At 38.1% G+C, this 24,597-nt stretch overlaps 1 protein-coding gene across 1 annotated transcript; it reads left to right on the plus strand.

Moving 5' to 3' along the window:
- The first annotated feature begins 168 nt into the window (after nt 1-168).
- On the plus strand, nt 169-24,286 carry LOC130927834 (fibulin-1-like). Its single transcript, XM_057853908.1, has 17 exons — nt 169-1,367; nt 1,442-1,553; nt 3,225-3,360; nt 3,438-3,591; nt 6,296-6,394; nt 6,465-6,554; nt 6,628-6,765; nt 6,825-6,962; nt 9,808-9,951; nt 10,025-10,147; nt 12,062-12,187; nt 12,263-12,382; nt 12,444-12,575; nt 12,650-12,773; nt 19,936-20,078; nt 20,192-20,326; nt 22,348-24,286. Exons 1-17 carry the CDS (start codon nt 1,322-1,324, stop codon nt 22,485-22,487), a joined length of 2,100 nt encoding a protein of 699 aa, XP_057709891.1. The 5' UTR covers nt 169-1,321; the 3' UTR covers nt 22,488-24,286.
- The last annotated feature ends 311 nt before the right edge of the window (nt 24,287-24,597 follow it).

Below are 24,597 nucleotides of genomic sequence, written 5' to 3' on the forward strand. Positions count from 1 at the left end.
ATAAATGCTTAAATACCTGAATTATTTATTGATATGAACGTGAAAGAGTCTCGATTCCTGGCTAAAAGCAAAAAAAAAAAAAAACGTGCAATTAGCATTTATTTTACGTAAATATGTCAAAGTACAATGCTAGTCGGTAACCAAATGTGTTGGCCGGCCGCCTTCTGAAAACAAAGCTTTTTCCGTTAAATTCTTGTGAATAAATGCTTAAATCCCTGAATTCGTGATAGGTATGGACGTGAAACGGTCTCGATTCTTGGTTAAAAGCAAAAAAAAAGTGCAGTTTGCATTTATTTCAGGTAAATATGTCGAAGAATGATGCTACTCAGTTAGCAAATGTAGCGGCGGCCTTCTGAAAACAGCTTTTTCCTTTAAATTCTTGTGAATAAATGCTTAAATCCCTGAATTCTTTATAAATATGGACGAAAAACAGTCTCGATTCTCGGTTAAAAGCAAAAACAGAAAACGTGCAGTTAGCATTTATTTGATGTAAATGTCGAAGAATGATGCTAGTCAGTTAGCAAATGTAGCGGTGGCCTTCTGAAAACAGCTTTTTCCGTTAAATTCTTGTGAATAAATGCTTGAATCCCTAAATTCCTTATAGATATGGATGAAAAACAGTCTCAATTCTTGGTTAAAAGACAAAAAAAAAATAGGGCAGTTAGCATTTATTTTACGTAAATATCTAGAAGAATGATGCTAGTCAGTAAGTAAATGTAGCGGCCGCCTTATGAAAACAGCTTTTTTTCATTAAATTCTTGTGAACAAATGCTTAAATCCCTAAATTCGTTATAGATATGGACGAAAAACAGTCTCGATTCTTGGTTAAAAGCAACAAAAAAAAAAGTGCTGTTAGCATTTATTTCACATAAATATTGCAAACTATGATGCTAGTCAGTAAGCAAATGTAGCGGCCGCCTTATGAAAATAAAGCTTTTTCCGTTGAAAATTCTTGTGAATAAATGCTTAAACCCCTGAATTCTTTATAGATATGGACATAAAACAGTCTCGATTCTTGGTTAAAAGCAAAAAAAAAAAAACGGAAAGTTAGCATTTATTTTATGTAAATGTATAATATAACTTTTAGTGATGTTCATCAACAAGCTAGCTAAAGTTAACAGTGGATGCTTCTATTCACATGTTTTTATTTCCCTCCTAAGCGGCAATTTACTTTGTTTTCTAAAGTCTTAACTGTGTTGACACCATGTTAATGCATTCCAAACCGCTCCCCGTCGCGTTATCGCATACTCACTCACACTATTCCAAGGCAAACCCGATCCTTCCTCGCGCATCTCCCTAGAGTCTACACTTTGTCCTGGCCATGTGGGCTTTATTCCTCCTTTTTTCCGTGTTTTCGCGTGGCTACGGTAAGAACACTTTATTTTTATGTGTGTTTATGTATTCCAGCCAAAACAAATCAATCTTCATTGATGTTATTTAGGGTCCGCGCATCCGCACACACTCCACGGCTGCTGCCTGGACGGGAAATCGAGGGCTCAGAATATATTCAACTGCACTGACCTCCCGTACATCTCAAACTCTCACATGTGCAGGTAAAGGAAACATCTGTTTTATTCATTTAAATTGGCTTTTTTTCTTCAATTGTTCAATGATCGTATTTTTGTGTATAAGACGCACAGGTCAAAAAATACACAATGAAGAGGGAGCTAAATAGGTGTCTTAATGCGATATTAACATAACTTGATCTCCATCCGAATCACTACGAGTGCGGCTTATTTGTTGATTTATTTGGGTTAATAGGTAACACATTGACAGCGGCGTCATATTACTGCAATAAGAAGTGGCAGTGTCATGTCATAAATATGATGGTCTTATGGCAGTCTTATGGTGCCACTGTCAAATAAAATGTTACCAAATACCATAACTAGCAATTAATGAAACAACTGGAACAGTAACTGAAGAAATAATTCGCAGAGAACATGAATTTTGATTGTTATTTACATCTGTAGTGCCGCAATGCATGCTAGGAGGCATGATGGATTACAACAGTGTTGGCAGCAGAGGTTGACTGTCTCCCCCGAGGGAGCAATGAAATATATAAATAAAAAAGTTTTAGTTCAAATAAAGTTTTAGCGGTTAATATCTTTTATTGAAAATATCCCATTATACAGTGAGAACAGCTGCAGCTTATACTCTGGTGCAGCTTATCTATGGACAAATGCCATTTTTGTGTCAAATGTGGTGGGTGGCGGTTTATAATCAGGTATGCCTTATAGTCCGAAAATTACGGTAGATTTTTTTTCATGTCAGGTCATTTTCCTGTTCATGTCATTGGACCCATTCTTGGATAGCTCTACGTTTTTTTTTATGTTTTTTTTTTTTTTTTTTTTTTTTTTTTTAGTAAAGGGACTTGCATTCTTAAGCCACCCCGTTGCATTACCTTAATGCAAACAATGATCCAAATGAGGTGCCTTGTGGAGGCTGGCCTGACCAAATTAGTTTTGCAGGTTAGCAAGTTCACACGGTTTAATTTTATGCTCACTGTAAGGCAGGTCAGACTTTCTGGTGTTTTCCCCACCTCAACAACATTGACGTCTTTTTACATTACGTACAGTGGCTGCTGCTGGCTGGAAAAAAACTTTGCAGATACTTCCTTTTTGGAAGGGAAAAAATGGACCGGCATATTCAGCAAGGGAAAAGGGATAAATGTACTCAAAGTTTCGGACTATAAGACGCTACTTTTTTCCCCTCATTTAGAATCCTGCGGCTTATGGATGAGTCCGGCTTATTCATTGATTAATTTAAGTTAATTCATGTTCTGTGCTATTTATTTCTTCAGTTACTGTTCCAGTTGTTTCATTTCTTGCTAGTGGTGGTATTTGGTTACACTTTATTTGACAGCGGCATCATATGACTGCCGTATGACACAATCATGGGTATTAATGAAGTTATGACAAATGTCATTGAATGTCAGTTTTGTCACAAACTCCATTTATTTCCAGCTCGGACCTTTTATATGCATTCAAAAGTGAGATAATTTGCGGGATGACACAAAATGACATCTGTCATAAGCATTCATTCATGCTCACGGCAGTGTCATGTCATAATTATGACGGTCTTATGACAGTCTTATGGTGCCACTGTCAAATAAAGTGTTACCAAATACCATGACTAGCAATTAATTAAACAACTTGTACAGTAACTGACCGTCCTATGCAAACCTACGCCATTGCTACTAATTCTTAGTGATGTTTATGGTGTAGGCTAGCTCAAGAACAATGCTGCACGGCAGTCATGGAGGATTTGATATGCAACTACGGTACCTACATGGCCAACTGGCAGGGGGCTTGCGAAAGGCACTTCTTCATCGGGAAGCCTTGGGAAAATCGGATCGCCAAGGTGACGCCTCGCTATCACATTCTCGCTATCAAGCTCGTGTTGTTTTTGATCCCAATTCTGCTATCGGCTGCCGTTAGAGGTGCTGTGACTGCTGCATGTTGGGGATGGCGTCAGCAGAACACGACTCGACTTGTGAGATGACTTACATGGAGTTGGGGAGAGATTGCGAGCACGTCGCTAAAATGTGCTGTGACAAAAACTCCATGGCAACAGACAATTCTACTGAAGAAGGTGATACTTTTTGACGTTTAGTATATCAAAAAAATGCAATGTTTGACCTTAAAAGCTGACAATGAACCCTTTGGAGTTCATTGACTCCATGGTCAACGTTCTTGGACCCACAAAAAAAATCACTGTAGTCATCCATTCAACAGTTCTCTATTAGGACTCATTTACTTAAAACTAGGACCCACAAAAATTACTCATTCACTCAATTGTTTTTACACTTAAACACATTAAAAAATCAACAAGAAGTGACCTAAAACTGCCCAAAATCAATACGAAATGATTTGGAGTTGCACTAAAATCATGAGGAAGTAACCCAAACATAACAGGAAATGACCTGGAATAAAAGTGACCCCAAATTAATGGGCAGTGACCTAGAATTAGCTCAAAATCAACAGAAGTGACGCAAAAATCAATATGAAGTGACCTGGAATTGCCTTGAAAACAAAAGGAGGGTTCACAAAATCTACAGGAAGTGACCCAAACCCAATACCTCATTGCATATGTTTGACTATTTTGAACTAAATTCCGATCACACCAAAGATTTCTGTTATGTTAGCGTGTTTAAAATTGACTGTGTTAAGACTTATTGCGTTAACTCAGAGTTAACTTACCCTGCCCTAAATCAACAGCAAATAACCCAAAATAAACAGGAAAAAGATGTGGAATTGCACCAAAATCCATAGGAAGTGACTCCAAATAATCCAGACGTGAACTGAAATTGCCCAAAATCCACAAAAATTACGCAAAAATCAATATGAAGTGACCTGGAATTAGCCTGAAAGCGAAAGGAAGTGACCCAAAATCAATAGGAAGTCACCAAAACTCAATCGTTTATTGTGTACATTTGAACTCTTTTGAACTAAGTTGCTAACACGCCAAAGATAGGTATATTTGGTGGCTGTTGTGTTAGCTTACGATTCAAATAATCGACTGTGTTAAGACCTAATCAGTTAACTTGAGTTAACATACCCTGCCCAAAGTCAACAGCAAGTGACCCAAAAATACTCAGGGAAAGGTTGCGGAATTGCACCAAAGTCAATCGGGAGTTACCCAAAATAATCTGGGACACTGAACTCTTCCAAAGTCAACAGAAATGTGGCAAAAATCAATATGAAGTGACCTGAAAAACAAAAGGAAGTAACGCAAAATCAACAGGAAGTGACCCAAACATTACAGGTAATGACGTGGAATTGCCCCCAAATCAAAAAAAAGTAGGGCTGTCAAAATTATCGCGTTAACGGGCGTTAATTTTTTAAATTAATCACGTTAAAATATTTGACGCAATTAACGCGGATGCCCCGCTCAGAGAGTTTTAAATGACAGTACACATTGAAACGCTCACTTGTTGTGTTTTATGGAGTTTTGCCGCCCTCTGCTGGCGCTTGGGTGCGACTGATTTTATAGGCATCCATGAGCATTGAGTAAGTAATTATTGACATCAACAATGGCGGGCTGCTAGTTTATTTTTTGATTGAAAATTTTACAAATTTTATGAAAACGAAAACATTAAGAGGGGTTTTAATATAAAATTTCTCTAACTTGTACTAACATTTTTCTATTAAGAACTACAAGTCTTTCTGTCCATGGATCGCTTTAACAGAATGTTAATAATGTTAATGCCATCTTGTTGATTTATTGTTATAATAAACAAATAGTCCTTATGTACCGTATGTTGAATGTATATATCCATCTTGTGTCTTATCTTTCCATTTCAACAATAATTTACAGAAAAATATTGCATATTTTATAGATGGTTTGAATTGCGATTAATTGCGATTAATTACGATTAATTAATTTTTAAGCTCGATTAAAAATTTTAATCGTTTGACAGCCCTAAAAAAAAGTGACCCCCAAATTAACAGAAACCTAGAATTGCCTCAAAATTAACAGAAATGACGCACAAATACAAATGAAGTGACCTGGAATTACCCTGAAAACTACAGGAAGTGACCCAAAATCAACAGGAAGTGACAAAACTCAATAGTTTATTGCATACGTTTGAACTCTTTTGAACTAAATTGCCATAATGCCAAAGATTAGTATATTTGGTGGCTGTTTTGTCAGCGTCCGATTAAAATAATCGACTGTGTTAAGACTTATTGACTTAACTCGGAGTTAACTTATCCTGCCCAAAATCAACAGCAAGTGACCCAAAAGTCAATAGGAAAAGGATGCAGAATTGCACCAAAATCAATTGAAAGTGACCCAAAATAATCTGGAAATTGCCTGAAATCTTCCAAAATCAACAGAAATGTCCCAAAAATCAAAATGAATTGACCAGGAATTGCCCTGAAAACAAACCCAAAATCGGCAGGAAGTGACCCAAACTCAATAGTTTATTGCATACATTTTAACTCTTTTGAACTAAGTTGCTAACACGCCAAAGATCAGTACATTTAGTGTCTGTTATGTTAGCGTGCAATTAAAATCATCAAATGTGTTAACTCCGAGTTAACACAATAAGTCTTAATTTACCCTACCCAAAATCAACAGTAAGTGACCAAAACTCAATAGTTTATTGCATACGTTTTAACTCTTTTGAACTAAGTTGCTAACAAGCCAAAGATCAGTACATTCAGTGGCTGTTATGTTAGCGTGCGATCATTAAAGTCATCGACTGTGTTAAGACTTATTGAGTTAACTCAGAGTTAACTTAACCTGTCAATGAGATATTGAGTTGTGTTTAATTATTTTTTTTACTTTCCAGTGAATGTGACCAGCATATTGACAGTGACTGGAACCATTGTACCAGCAGTGGATTTTAATTTTACTATCATGCCTATTGTGGCAGCAGACAACTGTTCAGGTTTGGCCGTTGTTACCACCTCTTTAAACCTACCAAAATAAAACTGAACCTGAATTTACACGCTTTCCAGTCAGGAATTGCTCTCAGCTTTGTATTGACGACGGAATCTGTGCCTGTTTTGTCGGTTATCGACAAGGAAGTGACGGAATTACCTGTGAGGGTGAGTCGTGATGTTCATATTTGTTATTTTACCAATCCCTTGGCTCTTAAAATGTTTTCTACTTGATTGCTAGATATTAACGAGTGTCTGCTCGGTGCTCACAACTGCGTCGTCGGCCAAACTTGCATCAACACAGAAGGCTCGTTTCGCTGTCAACGGGAAATCAGCTGCGACGCCGGCTACGAACTCGTGGACAGGAACCGATGCCGAGGTAACACTGGCGTTCACGGTGAAGCGATACGTTGAATTTGATCGTCTTTGTTGTTTTAGACATTGACGAATGCGCTTTGAATCGTCATAACTGCGGACCGACCTTCGAGTGCGCCAACACTGAAGGTTCATTCCGCTGTTACCCGAAGGAAACGTGTTCTGAAGGATTCGTTCACGACGCTGTCGGCAACTGTATCGGTAAGTTTTCACTTTAATCGGTTTGTAATGACGTATCGATGCCACAAGATGGCGTCAAAGCACTTGAAACAGTATTCAAGTGTTTAACTCGACACAGAAATTATGGGCTGCGGCTATCGATTCTTTTCGTAGTCGATTAATCGATGAACTAGTTAGTTAGACTAATCGAGTAATTGGATAAGGAACATAAAAAATTCAAATACCTGAGCTGAGCTTCAAACGGTATTAAAAATAAATAAATAAATAAATGAGGATCTAAGTAGGCGACAAAGAAAGAGCAATTGGCTAACTTGCGTAGCAAAACTCCGCTAGCTTAAATGCTATAAAATGCTCACATTTTTAAACAATATTATTCCCACAAAAAATGGCTGAATATACCTATATACTAAATTATGAATGCATAAAAAAAATTAGCTCAAACAAAAACTCACCTTATGTTGGTCTTAACAGGGAGCAGCTGGATTCAGCCATGTGAAATAAGCTATGTCATATTCACTGTTGCCACTAGAGGGCAATGTATTCACACAGATCAATAAAACTAAATGCAAACACTTTGCAAACAAACTGTTACAAATACATGAGAATGTAAGTAGGCGACAACAAAAGAGCAATTGGCTAACTTGCATAGCAAATGTCCGCGAGCTTAAATGCTATAAAATTTTAATTTTTTTTAACAATATTCTTAACAAATCATTGAAACACACACTCCCACAAAAAAACGACTAGATATACCAAGGAATTAAATTACGAATTCATTAAAAAAAAGTATTACCTCAAACAAAAACTTACCTAATGTCGGTCTTAACAGGAAGCAACTGGATTCCGCCATGTTAAATAAGCTATGTCATATTCACTGTTGCCACTAGAGGTCAGTGTATCACCCAAATCAATAAAACTAAAACACTTGACCTTATGTTGGTCTTAACAGGGTGCAGCTGGATTCAGCCGTGTTAAATAAGTTATGTCATATTCACTGTTGCCACTAGAGGGCAGTGTATCCACACAAATCAATAAAACTAAATGCAAACAAGTTCCAAACAAACCATTGCAAATGAATGAGGATCTAATTAGGCGACAACAAAAGAGCAATTGGCTAACTTGCATTGCAAAAGTCTGCTAGCTTAAATGCTATAAAATGCTAACATTTTTTAAGCAATATTCTTAACAAATCGTTCAAACACCTATTCCCACAAAAAAATGGCTAAATATACCTGTAAACTAAATAGGAATGCATAAAAAAAACATTAGCGCCAACAAAAGCTTACCTCATGTTGGTCTTAACAGGGAGCAGCTGGATTCAGCCATGCGAAATCCACAATGTCATATTCACTGTTGCCACTAGAGGGCAGTATATTACCCAAATCAATAAAACTAAAAAACTTACCCTTTGTTGGTCTTGACAGGGTGCAGCTGGATTCAGCCATGTTAAATAAGTTATGACATATTCACTGTTGCCACTAGAGGGCAGTGTATCCACACAAATCAATAAAACTAAATGCCAACAAGTTCCAAACAAACCATTACACATAAATGAGTAAGTGACAACAAAAGAGCAATTGGCTAACTTGCATAGGTCGAAAATGCTAAAATTTGTTTTAACAATACTCTTAACAAATCGTTCAAATACATATTCCCACAAAAAAACGGCTAAATATACCTATAAACTAAATTACGAATGCATAAAAAAAACATTAGCTCAAATAAAAACTTACCTAATGTTGGTCTTTCCAGGGAGCAGCTGGATTCAGCCATGTGAAATAAGTTATGTAATATTCACTGTTGCCACTAGAGGGCAGTGTATCCACACAAATCAATAAAACTAAATGCAAAAACTTGGCAAACAAACCATTCCAAATAAATGAGGATCTAAGTAGGCGACAAGAAAAGAGCAATTTGCTAACTTGCATAGCAAAAGTCTGCTATCTTAAATACTATAAAATTCTAACATTTTTTAAAACAATATTCTTAACAAATCGTTCAAACACATATTCCCACAAAAAAATAACTAAATATACCTGTAAACTAAATTATGAATGCAGAATTTTTTTTTTTAGCTCAGACAAAAACTTAACTGATGTTGGTCTTAACCGGGTGCTGCTGGATTCAGCCATGTTAAATGAGATGTCACATTCCAGGTTTCCACTAGAGGGGCAGTGTATCCACACAAATTAATAAACCTAAATGCAAATACTTTCCAAACAAACCATTACAAATAAATAAGGATCTAAGTAGGCGACAACAAAAGAGCAATTGGCGAACTTGCATAGCAAAAGTCTGCTAGCTTAAATGATACAGAATGCTAACATTTAACAAATCGTTCAAACACATATTGCCACAAAAATGGCTTGATATATCTATATACTAAATTACGAATGCATCATAAAAAATGAGCTCAAACAAAAACTTACCTTAGGTTTGTCTTAACAGGGTGCAGCTGGATTCAGCCATATTAAATGTTATGTCATATTCACTGTTGCCATCTAGTGGCAACTTATTAGTGTTTGTGTAGATGTATCTACACAAATCAATATAACTAAATGCAAGTAAAACTAGGTGTAAGCAGGCGACAACAAAAGAGCAATTGGCTAACTTGCATAGCAAAAGTCAGCTAGCTTAAATGCTATGAAATTTTTTTTTAAACAATACTCTTAACAAATCGTTCAAACATATATTCCCACAAAAAAAACGGCTAAATAAACTAATAAATGATATTACAAATTTGTTTAAAAAAACATTAGCTCAAACATAAACTTAGCTTATGTTGGTCTTAACAGGGAGCAGCTGGATTCAGCCATGTGAAATCGAATTACTCAACTTAATCCATTACCAATGTTTTCTCATTTAGACATCGACGAGTGTGTCGGCGGCTCAGGAATGTGTCAACCCGGCCACACGTGCGGCAACACTGTCGGCTCGTTTATTTGTCGCAGAAACAACATCACCTGCGGACGAGGCTACCACCTGAACGTGGAGGGCACAGGCTGTGAAGGTTTGTCGTGTTGTTTTCTCGATTGGAAACTTGAAAATGGCAAGACGGTCTTTCCGTGACGTTTCTACTGTAGATGTCGATGAGTGCCAGACGGGGAACATGTGCAGGGGCCACAGCTGTGTCAACATGTTGGGCACGTACCGCTGTAAATGCAATACTGGCTTTCTGTTCAACAACATCGGCAGGTTCTGTGAAGGTAAGAGTAGATTGGAATGTGTACATCTGGACTGTCTTCATAAGTACTTGGCTAAATTCTGATGCCTTATAGCGCTAGTCAGGGTAGCTGCTAGCATAGCAGCTTTGACATAGCATGCTATGGATGTCAAATTTGTCAAACCACTCACTCACGAAGCCTTCTTCGGTTATTAAATCTTATTAGTACTTGAAGAACTAAGCTGGCAACTTGCTAGCATAGTAGCTTCATCATTGCAAACTCGTTGGTTAGCCCATAGACTTGGTAATATATAGACATGACACGGAGCGCATGGCTGATCCATAGGGGGCCTATTTTCAAAATCAAAGCTGCTACCCACCTAAAACCAAAACAGGCACCCCCCTTAGCCATATATGAGTCTCCGTTATCAGCAGCATAAAAAAATTCAAAATCGTTCCCTTCTAAAATCCTGATTATTTTTTATATAGGTATAACAAAACTTTAAATGGCTATCAGATTCTCAGATTTTACACTAGAAACACAAAAATCTCCAAATGCATTGATAATCACCTATATTTTCAGGATCAATTGCAATATTTAGCTTATCATATAAGTTTTTGCCCAATATAGCGACTGAATTTGTTTTCAATAGCTAATAAATCACTCAATTTTCACATCAGAAACTTAATACTTGAGGAAAACATGCAGAATCAATTATAAATAATTTATAAATAGATTATTAATAAATTCTATATGCAATCACAAGTTATTATAGAATAGAATAGCCCTTTAATTGTCATTATACAGTTGTTTAGTTAGTATACTGTATATAGTTGTAGTGAATGAGGCTAGCAGCCGCCTGATGTAAACAGAGCTTTTCTGGTGAAAATTCTTGTGAATAAATGCTTAAATCCCCGAATTTTTCATAGATATTGACGTACAACAGTCTCGATTCTTGGTGAAAAGCAAAAAAATGTGCAGTTTGCTTTAATTTTATGTAAATATGTCCAAGTACAATACTACTCTGTTAGCGAATGAGGCTAGCGGCCGCCAGAGCTTTTCTGGTGAAAATTCTTGTGAATAAATGCTTAAATCCCTGAATTCTTCATAGATATGGACGTACAACAGTCTCGAGTCTTGGTTAAAAACAAAGAAACCGTGCAGTTGGTGCTTATTTTACGTAATTATGTCAAAGTACAGTGCTACTCTGTTAGCGAATAAGGCTAACGGCCGCCTAACGTAAACAGAGCTTTTCTGGTGAAAATCCTTGTGAATAAATGCTTAAACCCCCGAATTCTTCATAGATATGGACGTAAAACAGTCTCGATTCTTGGTTAAAAGCAAAGAAATTGCAGTTCGCGTTTATTTTACGTAAATATTTCGAAGTACAATGCTACTCTGTTAGTGAAAGAGGCTAGCAGCCGCCTGACGTAAACAGAGCTTTTCTGCGAAAATTCTTGTTAATAGATGCTTAAATCCCCGAATTCTTCTTAGATATGGATATAAAACAGTCTCGATTCTTGATTAAAAGCAAAAAAAAAACAAAAACAACAAAAAAAGTGCATTTAGCGTTTATTTTACGTAAATATGGCGAAGTATGATGCCAGTGCAGTTGCTGCAGATTTTTCCCATTGATTTTTTTCACAATGTTTAAAAATGCATGCATGGTACGAAAAATATAATAATTACCCTGAATCTTCGAACAAATCACTCAAGGTGTCCAGTCAATAGAGTTTTGAAGTCTATGGTTTGCCGGCCCTAGCACAAAACATCGGACGAAGCCTTCTTCAGAGATACATCTAAGCTAGTAGTATCCTAGCGGGAATGTTATCACTAGGAAGCAAGGCTAAAGCTAGCTAACTCAGAGTGTTTTTGGATAATAGAACAGAAACAAAAAAATACTGTATTAGTTAAACCTTTTGGTGTGGTTTTTTTTTCGTATCGACGAATTGCCAGATATCAACGAGTGCAAGCATTATCCCCAGACGTTATGTGCCCACAAGTGTGTCAACACAGAGGGGACATACCTGTGCAGCTGCTCCACTGGTTTCCGCCTATCCATCGATGGCAAGAATTGCGAAGGTGATGAATTCATAAAAATTTTGTCGAGACAGATTCATGTTTTTCCACTCATGGTTTGAAACGATTTCATGCCAGACGTCGATGAGTGTAAGGATAAACCGTGCAGCCAAGATTGCAGGAATGTCTACGGCTCCTATGAGTGTTTCTGTTACGGTGGCTACCAGTTGAGGGATGCTGACGGAGTAACGTGTGAAGGTACGGCAATGCTAAAGCGTTTTGTGTGCCTTTCATGTCACTAACGTGTGTTCAATGTCAGATATTGACGAATGTGCGTTGCCCACCGGTAGCCAGATGTGCACCTACCGCTGCTCCAACGCACTCGGGAGCTACGAGTGCACATGTCCATCTGAGGGGTACACGTTGGCATCTGATGGCCGCACTTGCCAAGGTAATTCCTCGAGCATGAAGTGGAAATATGAAGTCATTTGATTGATAAAGAGTCTACTAATATTATTCTGATAGATATTGATGAGTGCGCCAGCGGGAGCTTCTCTTGCGAGGACTCTGAGTTATGCTTCAACATCCTCGGAGGGTATCGTTGTTTGCTCCTTCAGTGTCCGCCTTACTATCGGCAGTCGGCACATAGGTGAGTGTACGCTTTGTCCACGAGCTATCTATCTAGCTTTCTATCTCGCCAGCTAGCTATCTTAGTTGAATTTTTCTTTTATCCCAGACAATTGTTTTAATTTCCTGACATGTTTCGGCGACTACTTGCGCCTTCATCAGAGTGTCACTGGTATTGGTGTGACGCGTCTTTATCTGCTGATGGATGACCTATGCTGACCCTTCACTCTTCCAGTATGCTGGTCCATGAAAGCATGTAACCCCCCTCGTCCCTGTTGATGGTCCTCGAGCCCCGCTTGCGGATTTCAATGGCCTCCCTGATCCAGCGCTGATGTTTGTTTTCTTTGGTGCGGATGTCTCTGGCCTTTTCCCAGTCCAAAATGTGGTTTTCCCTTTTAAACAACCTAAAACAATTGTCTGGGATAAATGAAATATTCAACTAATCTATAAGTGTCGACAAAATGAACTCACTACAACTTTCTATCTTTCTGTCTGTCTGTCGCTATCTATCTATCTATCTATCTATCTATCTATCTGTCTAGAGCTAGCTATCTATCTATCTATCTATCTATCTATCTATCTATCTATCTATCTATCTATCTATCTATCTATCTATCTATCTATCTATCTATCTATCTATCTATCTATCTATCTATCTATCTATCTATCTATCTATCTATCTATCTATCTATCTAGAGCTGGCTATGTCTAGAGATAGGAGGCTAAACTGTCTAAGATTGACGTGGGGGACATTTTGGGAGGCGTTTCGTGTAACATTTGTTAATCCGGAGTTGCACACAGTCTGTCTAATCTTTAGTACTTTGTGTGTAAAGAATTCTGCGAAATTATTACAGGACACCTCAGATGCCAATTCCTGAGGTATTGATGCTTGTGGGTTTGTCAGTTTGTCAACAACAGAAAATAGTGCTATATATAGTGCTATATATAGTATATATAATAGTGCTAATATCTAGAGCTATCTATCTGTCTATCTAGAGCTATCTATCTAGAGCTATCCATCTAGAGCTGGCTATCATTCTGTGTAGAGCTAGCTATATCTCTTGAGAGCTATCTAAATCTTATCTATCGAGCTAGCTAGCTATCTACCTAGAGCTAGCTAGCTAGAGCTGGCTATCTATCTAGAGATGGCTATCTATCTAGAACTAGCTATATCTATCGAGTGCTCTCTATATCTATCGAGCTATCTATCTAGCTAGATCTAGCTAGATGTCTATCTATCTAGTGCTAGTTAGCGATAACTATCCATAACTAGCTAGCTAGAGCTTTCTATCTGTCTAGAGCTATCTATCTATCTATCTATCTGTCTAGAGCTATCTATCTATCTATCTATCTATCTATCTATCTATCTATCTATCTATCTATCTATCTATCTATCTATCTATCTATCTATCTATCTATCTATCTATCTATCTATCTATCTATCTATCTATCTATCTATCTATCTATCTATCTAGAGCTGGCTATGTCTAGAGATAGCTATTTATCTATCTAGAGCAGGGGTCAGGAACCTTTTTGACTGAGAGAGCCAAAACACCTCACATATTTTAAAATGTGACTCCACAAGAGCCATACAGAGTGTGTGTGTATATAGAGGTGCGTGTGTGTGTATACATTATATAGTCGCCTAGTTGTGATTGATAAAAAGCTCAGTCGCGTACTCACCACTTGGGAAATAACAAATAGAAACATGGATTGGCTTTGCGTATATTTTTTTGGAAGTGGAAACCACAACCAATGGGACGTATGTATCATAGTGGCCGAGACAGGTTGAGTCTCTCAAGGTATCAGTTTCGTGAGTGTCACTCTCCTGGAAGTGGCAACAAAGTCATGAAAGTGAAACCGATCACACGCCTGCGTGACTTACGGTACCACAAAGTACACTTTTGTGGTTTAATTTTCCTCTATGCATTTTTATTAACTATATGTTATAGCCACGCTGCTGGCTGAGCGGAGACTTAACGCATAAGGTGAGCTCTGTAATGCCAATCTCCATGCAATCCGCGACCACCAATGGGCACCGAATTGAAGCATAAAATTGCAACGTACGTTTGAAGTGTCCAAGATCACTGTGAGAATGCGCCATGAGCTCATCACAGCTCATTCATGTCAAGCAAGCTGGCTAGTTCCACGTTTTAAGATTACGGGTTGGTGGAGAGCCAGATGCACTCATAAAAAGAGCCAGATATGGTTCCCGAGCCATAGGTTCCTGACCCCTGATCTAGAGCTAGCTATATCTATCGAGAGCTATCTAAATCTATCGATCGAGCTATCTATCTATCTATCTAGAGCTAGCTAGATGTCTGTCTATCTAGCGCTAGCTAGTGATAACTATTTAGAGCTAGCTAGCTACAGCTATCTATCTGGCTATCTATAGCTATCTATCTTGAGCTATCTGTCTAGAGTTGGCTATCTATCTATCTAGAGCTAGCTAGATCTATCGAGTGCTATCTATATCTATTGAGCTATCTTTCTAGAGCTAGCTAGAGGTCTATCTATCTAGGGCTAGCTAGCGATAACTATCTAGAGCTAGCTAGCTAGAGCTTCTATCTGTCCGTCTAGAGCCATCCATCCATCCATCCATCCATCCATCCATCCATCCATCCATCCATCCATCCATCCATCCATCCATCCATCCATCCAGCCATCCAGCCATCCAGCCATCCATCCAGAGCTAGCTAGATGTCTATCTCTATAGCTAGCTAGAGCTAACTATCTGTCTATCTAGGCAAGGCAAAGCAAATTTATTTATATAGCACAATTCAACACAAGGCAATTCAAAGTGCTTTACATCACATGAAGACCATAAAAATCACATTTAGATCAACACAACGTAAAAACCAAGACAAATGATCGCATTTAATCACAGAATAATAATAAATAAATAAATATAAAACAAAAATAAAAATAAAGCAAAAACTACTACTACTAATAATCATTGAAATCAGCAATGGAGATTAGCACAAGAGGAATAGAAGGCAGGTAGGTTGAAATATATAGACAGTTATGGATCTGCAGTGCCAAACAAAAGCGTTTTTAGCCCTGATTTAAAGGAGCTAACAGTTTGAGCATACTTCAGACGTTCGGGTAACTTGTTCCAGAGGTGAGGAGCATGATAACTAAATGCTGCCTCACCCTGCTTGGTTCTTGTTCTTGGAACATGCAGAAGACCCGTTCCAGACGACCTTAGGGGTCTAGATGTCTCATAGGAATCTAACAAGTCAAGCATGTATTTTGGTCCAAGGCCATTAAGTGTTTTGTAGACGAGCAGTAGTATTTTATAGTCTATCCTTTGACTCACTGGAAGCCAGTGTAGCGATTTCAAAACCGGTTTAATGTGGTCCAGCTTACTTGTATTTATGAGGACTCTGGCTGCAGCATTCTGTACTAGCTGCAGCTTCCTGACTGATTTTTTATCAAGACCTGTAAATATACCGTTGCAGTAGTCCAATCTGCTGAAAATGAATGCATGCATAAGTTTTTCCATGTCTTGTTGAGTCAGAAGCCCCTTAATTCTGGTTATATTTTTTAGGTGGTAATAAGCGGATTTAGTGACTGACTTTAGATGGCTATCAAATTTTAGGCCTGAGTCAATAATTACGCCAAGGTTTCTGACTTGATTTGTAGCTGTAAGTGACATTGTGCTAAGTTGGCTGCTTATCTTTGACCTTTCCTTTTTTGGCCCAAAAATGATCACCTCTGTCTTCTCCACATTTAACTGGAGAAAATTCTGGCACATCCATTCATTGATTTGACGAATGCATTTACTCAGGAAGACTAAGGGACTATAATCATGTGGGGACACAGAAATGTACAGTTGTGTGTCATCTGCATAGGCGTGATAGGAGATGTCATACTGTTCCATTATCTGAGCTAACGGAAGCATATAGATGTTAAATAAGAGTGGTCCAAGAATTGACCCTTGAGGGACTCCACACGTGAATTTGGTTCGTTCTGACTGATAGTTTCCAATTGACACAAAGAAATCTCTATCATGTAAATAGGATGTGAACCACTGAAGAATAGTGTCAGTAAGCCCTAACCACTGTTCAATCTGCTGAGTAGTATGTTGTGATCAACAGTGTCAAATGCGGCGCTGAGATCCAATAGGAGCAGAACAGATGATTTGCCTGCATCGGTATTCCGACGAATATCATTTAGGACTTTGATAAGCACGGTCTCGGTGCTGTGTTGTGGCCGAAATCCAGACTGAAATGAGTTAAAAAGATTGTTTTGCATCATAAAAGTCTGGATCTGTTCAAACACAACCCTTTCGATAATTTTCCCCAGGAATGTCAGATTTGATATTGGCCTGTAATTACTAATGGTTGAGGCATCCAGATTAGGTTTTTTTAGGAGAGGTTTTATTACTGCAGTTTTTAAAGTCTGAGGAAACTCTCCTGTTTGGAGGGAAGTATTTATAATCTGAAGTATGTCTGGGGCTATGCAATGAAAAACAGTTTTGAAAAAGTTTGAAGGAAGGATGTCAAGGCAGCATGTTGTGGGCTTTAATTTCGACACAATTTCTGTTAAAGTGGCATAGTCGAGGAGGCTAAACTGTCTAAGATTGACGTGGGGGACATTTTGGGAGGCGTTTCGTGTAACATTTGTTAATCCGGAGTTGCACACAGTCTGTCTAATCTTTAGTACTTTGTGTGTAAAGAATTCTGCGAAATTATTACAGGACACCTCAGATGCCAATTCCTGAGGTATTGATGCTTGTGGGTTTGTCAGTTTGTCAACAACAGAAAATAGTGCTATATATAGTGCTATATATAGTATATATAATAGTGCTAATATCTAGAGCTATCTATCTGTCTATCTAGAGCTATCTATCTAGAGCTATCCATCTAGAGCTGGCTATCATTCTGTGTAGAGCTAGCTATATCTCTTGAGAGCTATCTAAATCTTATCTATCGAGCTAGCTAGCTATCTACCTAGAGCTAGCTAGCTAGAGCTGGCTATCTATCTAGAGATGGCTATCTATCTAGAACTAGCTATATCTATCGAGTGCTCTCTATATCTATCGAGCTATCTATCTAGCTAGATCTAGCTAGATGTCTATCTATCTAGTGCTAGTTAGCGATAACTATCCATAACTAGCTAGCTAGAGCTTTCTATCTGTCTAGAGCTATCTATCTATCTATCTATCTGTCTAGAGCTATCTATCTATCTATCTATCTATCTATCTATCTATCTATCTATCTATCTATCTATCTATCTATCTATCTATCTATCTATCTATCTATCTATCTATCTATCTAGAGCTATCTATCTATCTATCTAGAGCTAGCTAGCTAGCTATCTAGACCTGGACATATGTATGTAGAGCTATCTATATATATCTACAGGTGTATAGAGCTATATATTTCTATCTAGTGCTATCTGCCGAGAGGTATCTATCGACCGAGAGCTATCTATCTTATCAAGAGCTTGCTATCCAGCTATATATCTATCGAGAGCTCTCTCTCTCTCTCTCTCACTCTCACTCTCACTCTCACTCTCACTCTAGCTATCCATCCATCTAAATCATGGTGTCCAAACTATTCCACATAGGGCCGCAGTGTGTGCTGGATTTCATTCCTACAGAACAAGACGACATCTTTTCTCCAATCTGGTGTCTCACAAGTGTAATCAGTTGATTGCAGTCAGGTGCTGCTTGTTTTAGCACAAACTCCATTAGTTAAGCAGTCTGTGCTCGATTGGTTGGAACAAAAACCAGGACCCACAGCGGCCCTTGAGGACAGGTTTGGACACCCATGATCTAAATGTATTCATAGAATTGTTTTTCATTCACGTTTTATTTACATGATGATAAACATGATAATAACCCCTGTATTCGTTCTTTTGTTATCGCAGAATTCCTTGTCTGACCTCTTTGACCTTTGACCTCTGTTTTAATACTCTAAATATTTTTCATTCAAAATTCATTTTCTAATGACATCTGCGGTATCTAAATCACCAGTTAACGACTGATGGCGTGCCGCCACCTTGGTGTTAAAGTGACAGTACAGTTCTCTTTTCCAAGTTTGCAAATCAAATTAAGTCAAAATAAATCAAACTTGTTTCATTCACGTTTTATATGTATGATGATGAACAATATAAGAATGGCTTTATTTATTGTTGAGTTATCGCAAAATTCCTTGTTTGACCTCTGTGACCTTTGACCTCAGGGTCTCGAAATCATTGTTTAATGACTGATCTCTTCCATGTTGGTATATCAATAATCTTGGAAAATGTTTCATAAATCTCTTGTCGTACACTTTTAAAACACTAGAGAGCGCTATTTAACTGCTCCATGCCCTTCATTCCACCCCGCTGGTGTGGCAGCATCCCCTCATTGTGTACCTTTTCAAGCATTTGCAATTAAACTGTCAAAAGCTGCACGTGAAAATGACCTTTCCATTCACCTGCTTCTTCTCTTCAACTATTTCCGAGAGCAAATTTTTCCAGTCGTCCTCAGTGGACGGCAAGGAAAAATAACCTCGCCGCGTATGTTTCGGGCACCACTGCATAGCGACCCAATTAGCGGTGGAACCGCTCATGATGGATGGTGCCTCTGAGTGTCGATGTCAGGTGATTAACACTTAATTTGCTGTAAACGATACCGGAACGGCAGTAGCCGCGTCGTTCAGCTGGATAAACGCAAGCGGACACTTTTTATTTTCCAGTGTTCTACTTTCCTGAAAGGTTTATTGTCAAAATGACTGTGGTGATGCTAAATCTTTGAATACTCCATTAATCACAGTAATTATAGTTTAGGAGTCTTATTTTTTGCATTGTTTACATGTGTATTAGTCGTCAAAATGTCCTCTTTGTGCTCGTGATGTCACTGGATCGCATCGGTATAGATTTTTTTTGGCATTCGCATCCGACCACAGTCTTGGCCGAGTAACTTGGACTCACCTGCTAGTTGGATCTGGTCCCCGCGCACTTTTTTTTTGCGGTTTTATTTTGAAAGCCCCGCTGTATTCACTCGGGGAAGTGTTATTGTAGAGACGGAGCGTCGGGTTTGGATTCATCCGAGGCACTCAATTCCCTCGGAAAGGTAGATTATGCCGGCTATTCAGGTGCTGCCAGGTTCTTTTTAAAAGCCGAGTTTTGAGAACCTGACAAATTCGGCGTTCTCACGTGTCTCCTGCTTGGTTTGTTTCTTCAATTTTCAGATCTGTGGGCAAGAACTCGGTCAGCGTACGATGCCACAAAGCTTGCCAACCCAACAACGTTGCCTGCTTGCAAGACACCGTCCAAATTGTCACTTACACTGTCGTTTCCCAGCCAAGTTACAGACACCTTGATCAGCCCGAAGGTTGTTTTAATTGAATGCATCATTCCCAGCATGCTTTGCAGTGTATTTTTGTAAAAACAATTTATTCTTCGCTAGAATTTTACATTAATGTTTTAATTTCTTTCACCCCACAGAAATTGTTAAACTGCGAACGTCCATACCAGCGCAACGCTTCAACGGTGAAATTGATGTCGATTTTGAATTACTGAGGACGGACAATGAAAAGTCCTTCGAAGTGATAAAGCGCCATTTCCAGGGTTACGTCACTGGTAAGACTTGTCGGATTCTTTCCTCTGTAGGGTCATTTTTTTTAATAGGGTGCCATTTGGACGTGACAGAGTGGACGTTAACAGAGGGGACATTTTGTGCAAAGGTTAGCCCTATTTGCTAGGATAACAGCTAACATGACTTTGGATACTTGATGATCAGTTTTTTAAATAGGGTGCTATTTGGACGTGACAGAGTGGACGTGAACAGAGGGGACTGTTTGTGCAAAAATTAGCCCTCTTTGATAGTATAATAGCTTACATGACTTTGGATACTTGAGTCATTTTTTATAGGGAGCCATTTGAACGTAACAGAGATAGTATAATAGCTTACATGACTTTGGATACTTGAGTCATTTTTTATAGGGAGCCATTTGAACGTAACAGAGTGGACGTTAACAGGGGACAGTTTGTGCGAAAATTAGCCATCTTTGCTATATAATAGCTCACATGACTTTGGATACTTGATGATCAGTTTTTTAAATAGGGTGCTATTTGGACGTGACAGAGTGGACGTTAACAGAGGGGACTGTTTGTGCAAAAATTAGCCCTCTTTGATAGTATAATAGCTTACATGACTTTGGATACTTGAGTCATTTTTTATAGGGAGCCATTTGAACGTAACAGAGTGGACGTTAACAGGGGACAGTTTGTGCGAAAATTAGCCATCTTTGCTATATAATAGCTCACATGACTTTGGATACTTGATTATCATGTTTTAATAGGTGCCATTTGAATTTGAAAGAGTGGACGTTAACAGAGGGGAAATTTTGTGATAAAGTTAGCCCTCTTTGCTAGCATAATAGCTAACATTACTTTGGATTTAACAGAGGGGGTGTTAACAGAGAAGATTTTGTGCTAAAGTTAGCCTTCTTTGTTAGCAGAATAGCTAACATTCCTAGAATTTTGATGTAAAATCTTTTATTTTACAAAATAACCTTTTGAAATGATTCAATTTCTTAGATATCTAGCTCTGACAGAGTAGACATTAACAGAGGGGACTGTTTGTGCTCAAGTTAGCTGTTTATCATCCCATAATAGCTTACATGACTTTGAATATGGGATAGTCATTTTTTTTATAGGGAGTCATTTGGACGTGACAGAGTGGACGTGAACAGAGAGGACATTTTGTGCTAAAGTTAGCCCCCTTTGTTAGCATTATAACTAACATGAATTTGGATACATGATGATCATTTCTTCAAAGGGAGACATTTGGATGTAACAGAGGGGACATTAACAGAGGGGTCATTTTGTGCTAAAGTTAGCCCTCTTTACTTGCATCATCGCCAACATGAGTTTGGATACTTGATGATCACTTTGTTTTATAGTGTGCCATTTGGATGTAACAGAGTGGACGTTAACAGAGGGGACAGTTTGTGCTAAAGTTAGCCCTCTATGCTAGCATAATAGCTAAAATGACTTTGGATTTAACATGGGGGACGTTAACAGAGGGGAGATTTTGTGCTAAAGTTAGCCCTCTTTGCTAGCATAATAGCTAACACGACTAGAATTTTGATGTAAAATCTATTATTTTACAAATAAAGCTTTTGAAATAAATTAATTTCTTAGATATCTAGCTTTGAAAGAGTGGACACGTTATGATCAACAAAACTGAAAGTACTTCATAAAACAGCAACATTTGATTTTTAAAGGTCAAAAATAAAATTGCATACCACAGTTGAATTTCCCGCCACTTGTGTGATTTTATCCCTCAAGAGTGATGTCATTATAAATTGTTGTGTTAGTGTCCTTTTAAGAAATTTGCCAGAGTGGACAGTGACACTGGGTACGAACAGAAACCCTTTTTTTTTTTTTTTTTTTAATTTTTTTTTTTTTTTTTTTAATTTATTTTTTTAAAAATTTATTTAAATTTAAAAACAACACATGATTAAAGTTTATTCAAGACAATAAAATCAAAGTTTATTTTGTAATTTTTTTTCCCTGGGGACGCAAATGGCACCCTATTAAAAAAAATGACCCTGAAACATTATAAATAAGGTGAATTAAATGCTTTTTCCCCCCAGGTGTGGTGAACCTGGTGAAGCCAGTGGCCGGCCCACAGGAAATTGAGCTGCAAGTGTTGCTGAACTACACCAAATCAGGAGCGGTCTCGCACCGCAACGTCGTCGTCGTCTACATTGTCTTCTCTGAATTCTGGTTCTGAGTTGCATATTGCAACTGTTATTTAATTGTGTGCATAGCTCTTTTGGAGTTTTATGAGGTAATGCACCTCATAAAACTGCAAAATCTGATTTTCAGTGCAGTTGATCATAACATGTCCACTCTGTCATAGCTTAATATCAAATATATTGAATTATATCAAAAGTTTTATTTTTAAAATGATGATCAAGTATCCAAAGTCATGTTAGCTGTTATGCTAGCAAAGAAGGCTAACTTTTGCACAAACTGTCCCCTCTGTTAACGTCCACTCTGTTACATCCTAATGGCACCCTGTAAAAAATGATAATCAAGTATCCAAAGTCATGTTAGTTATTATGCTATCAAAGAGGGCTAACTTTTGCTCAAAATATCCCCTCTGTTCACGTCCACTCTGTCACGTCCAAATGGCACCCTGTTAAAAAACGATCAAGTATCCAGTCATCTTAGCTATTATGCTAGCAAAGAGGGCTAACTTTAGCACAAAATGTCCCCTCTGTTAATATCCACGCTGTCATGTCAAAATGGCACCCTATTAAAAAAATGATCCAGTATCCAAAGTAATGTTAGCTATTATGCTAGCAAAGAGGGCTAACTTTAGCACAAAATGTCCCATCTGTTAACATCCCCTCTGTTAAATCCAACGTCATGTTAGCTGTTATGCTAGCAAAGAGGGCTAACTTTAGCACAAACTGTCCCCTCTGTTAACGTCCACTCTGTTACATCCAAATGCCACCCTATTAAAAGAAATGATCATCAACTATCCAAAGTCATGTTAGCTATTACGCATGCAAAGAGGGCTAACTTTAGCACAAAATATCCCCTCTGTTAATGTTCTGTTACATCCAAATGGCACCCAATAAAAAATAATAATCAAGTATCCAGTCATGTTAGCCGTTATGCTCGCAAAAAGGGCTAACTTTAGCACAAAATGTCCCCTCTGTTAACGTCCACTCTGTCACGTCCAAATGGCACCCTATGAAAAAAAATGATCATCAATTATCCAAAGTCATGTTAGCTATTATGCTAGCAAAGAAGGCTGTCCCCTCTGTTAATGTCCACTCTGTCACCTCCAAATGGCACCCTATAAAAAAAAATGATCATCAAGTATCCAAAGTCCTGTTAGCTATTATGCTAGCTAAGCTAAGGGCTAACTTTTGCACAAACACTCTGTTGGTGTCCACTCTGCTACATTCAAACGGCTATAAAAATTGAATTATTTGCAAATGTATTTCCCGGAAATTGGCAAGAAAAATGTAATATTCAGATGTCTCTCAAGACAGTGTTATTTTCAAACAGAAATGTACATACTGTATTAACTTTTGTCAGTTCAACCTGTTTGAGTGATGAGTTTTACACTGGATTTTCTAATAAAACCTTCCATCTGTGTAATGAATAGGGACTATTAAAGACTAATTGCCATTAAAGTGGTCACTTTTTTGTGTTGAGGGGAGCCACCACATCCTCCCTGGCTTGCAGAAATCAAATACAAGAGCTCTTCCAAAGTCATCCAAGTCTGTCCTGTTTTTCCTGTAACTATACACGGCCGGTTTCCTCAACAAACTTCCAGTTTTGTGAGGATATTTCCAGTTATTACCGCTCGCAGGGATGAATAATCAGATATACAATCCTGGAAATGTTTTGCTCTGTAAATAACTCATGTTAAAGATGAAAAATGGCTTGAGGGCGAATACTTTGCCACGTATATAATCAACTGATCTGACTTTGACCACCACCGGCGTGCATCTCATGGCCAACCAAAACACAGGGGGCAACCATAGAGGGGGAAAATCCTGTGATCTAAACTTCAACACACTGCATGGAAATCCCAGATGCTTGTCCTGTGGCAACAATCGTCCCACAACTTGTCTCGAATAAATGAAAATCTGGACTGCAGATTTTAAACATTGCATTTAGTGAATGGATTTCATATGTGTTGGACTTATGTGAATTATTACAGGGGAGCGGGTGTAAGTTTCGCTTTATTACGGCTAATTAAATGTTGCAGAATTCGAGTTAAGTTAGTAAAAGATACGTTCGTTCTATTTGTTTTCATAAAAAATGGCTTGAAAACACCAGCACATGTTTTGATTCCGCCTACATGTCTTAAACAACCA

The sequence above is a fragment of the Corythoichthys intestinalis genome, chromosome 13, assembly GCF_030265065.1.
Source record: "Corythoichthys intestinalis isolate RoL2023-P3 chromosome 13, ASM3026506v1, whole genome shotgun sequence".
Classification (NCBI taxonomy): Eukaryota; Metazoa; Chordata; class Actinopteri; order Syngnathiformes; family Syngnathidae; genus Corythoichthys; species Corythoichthys intestinalis.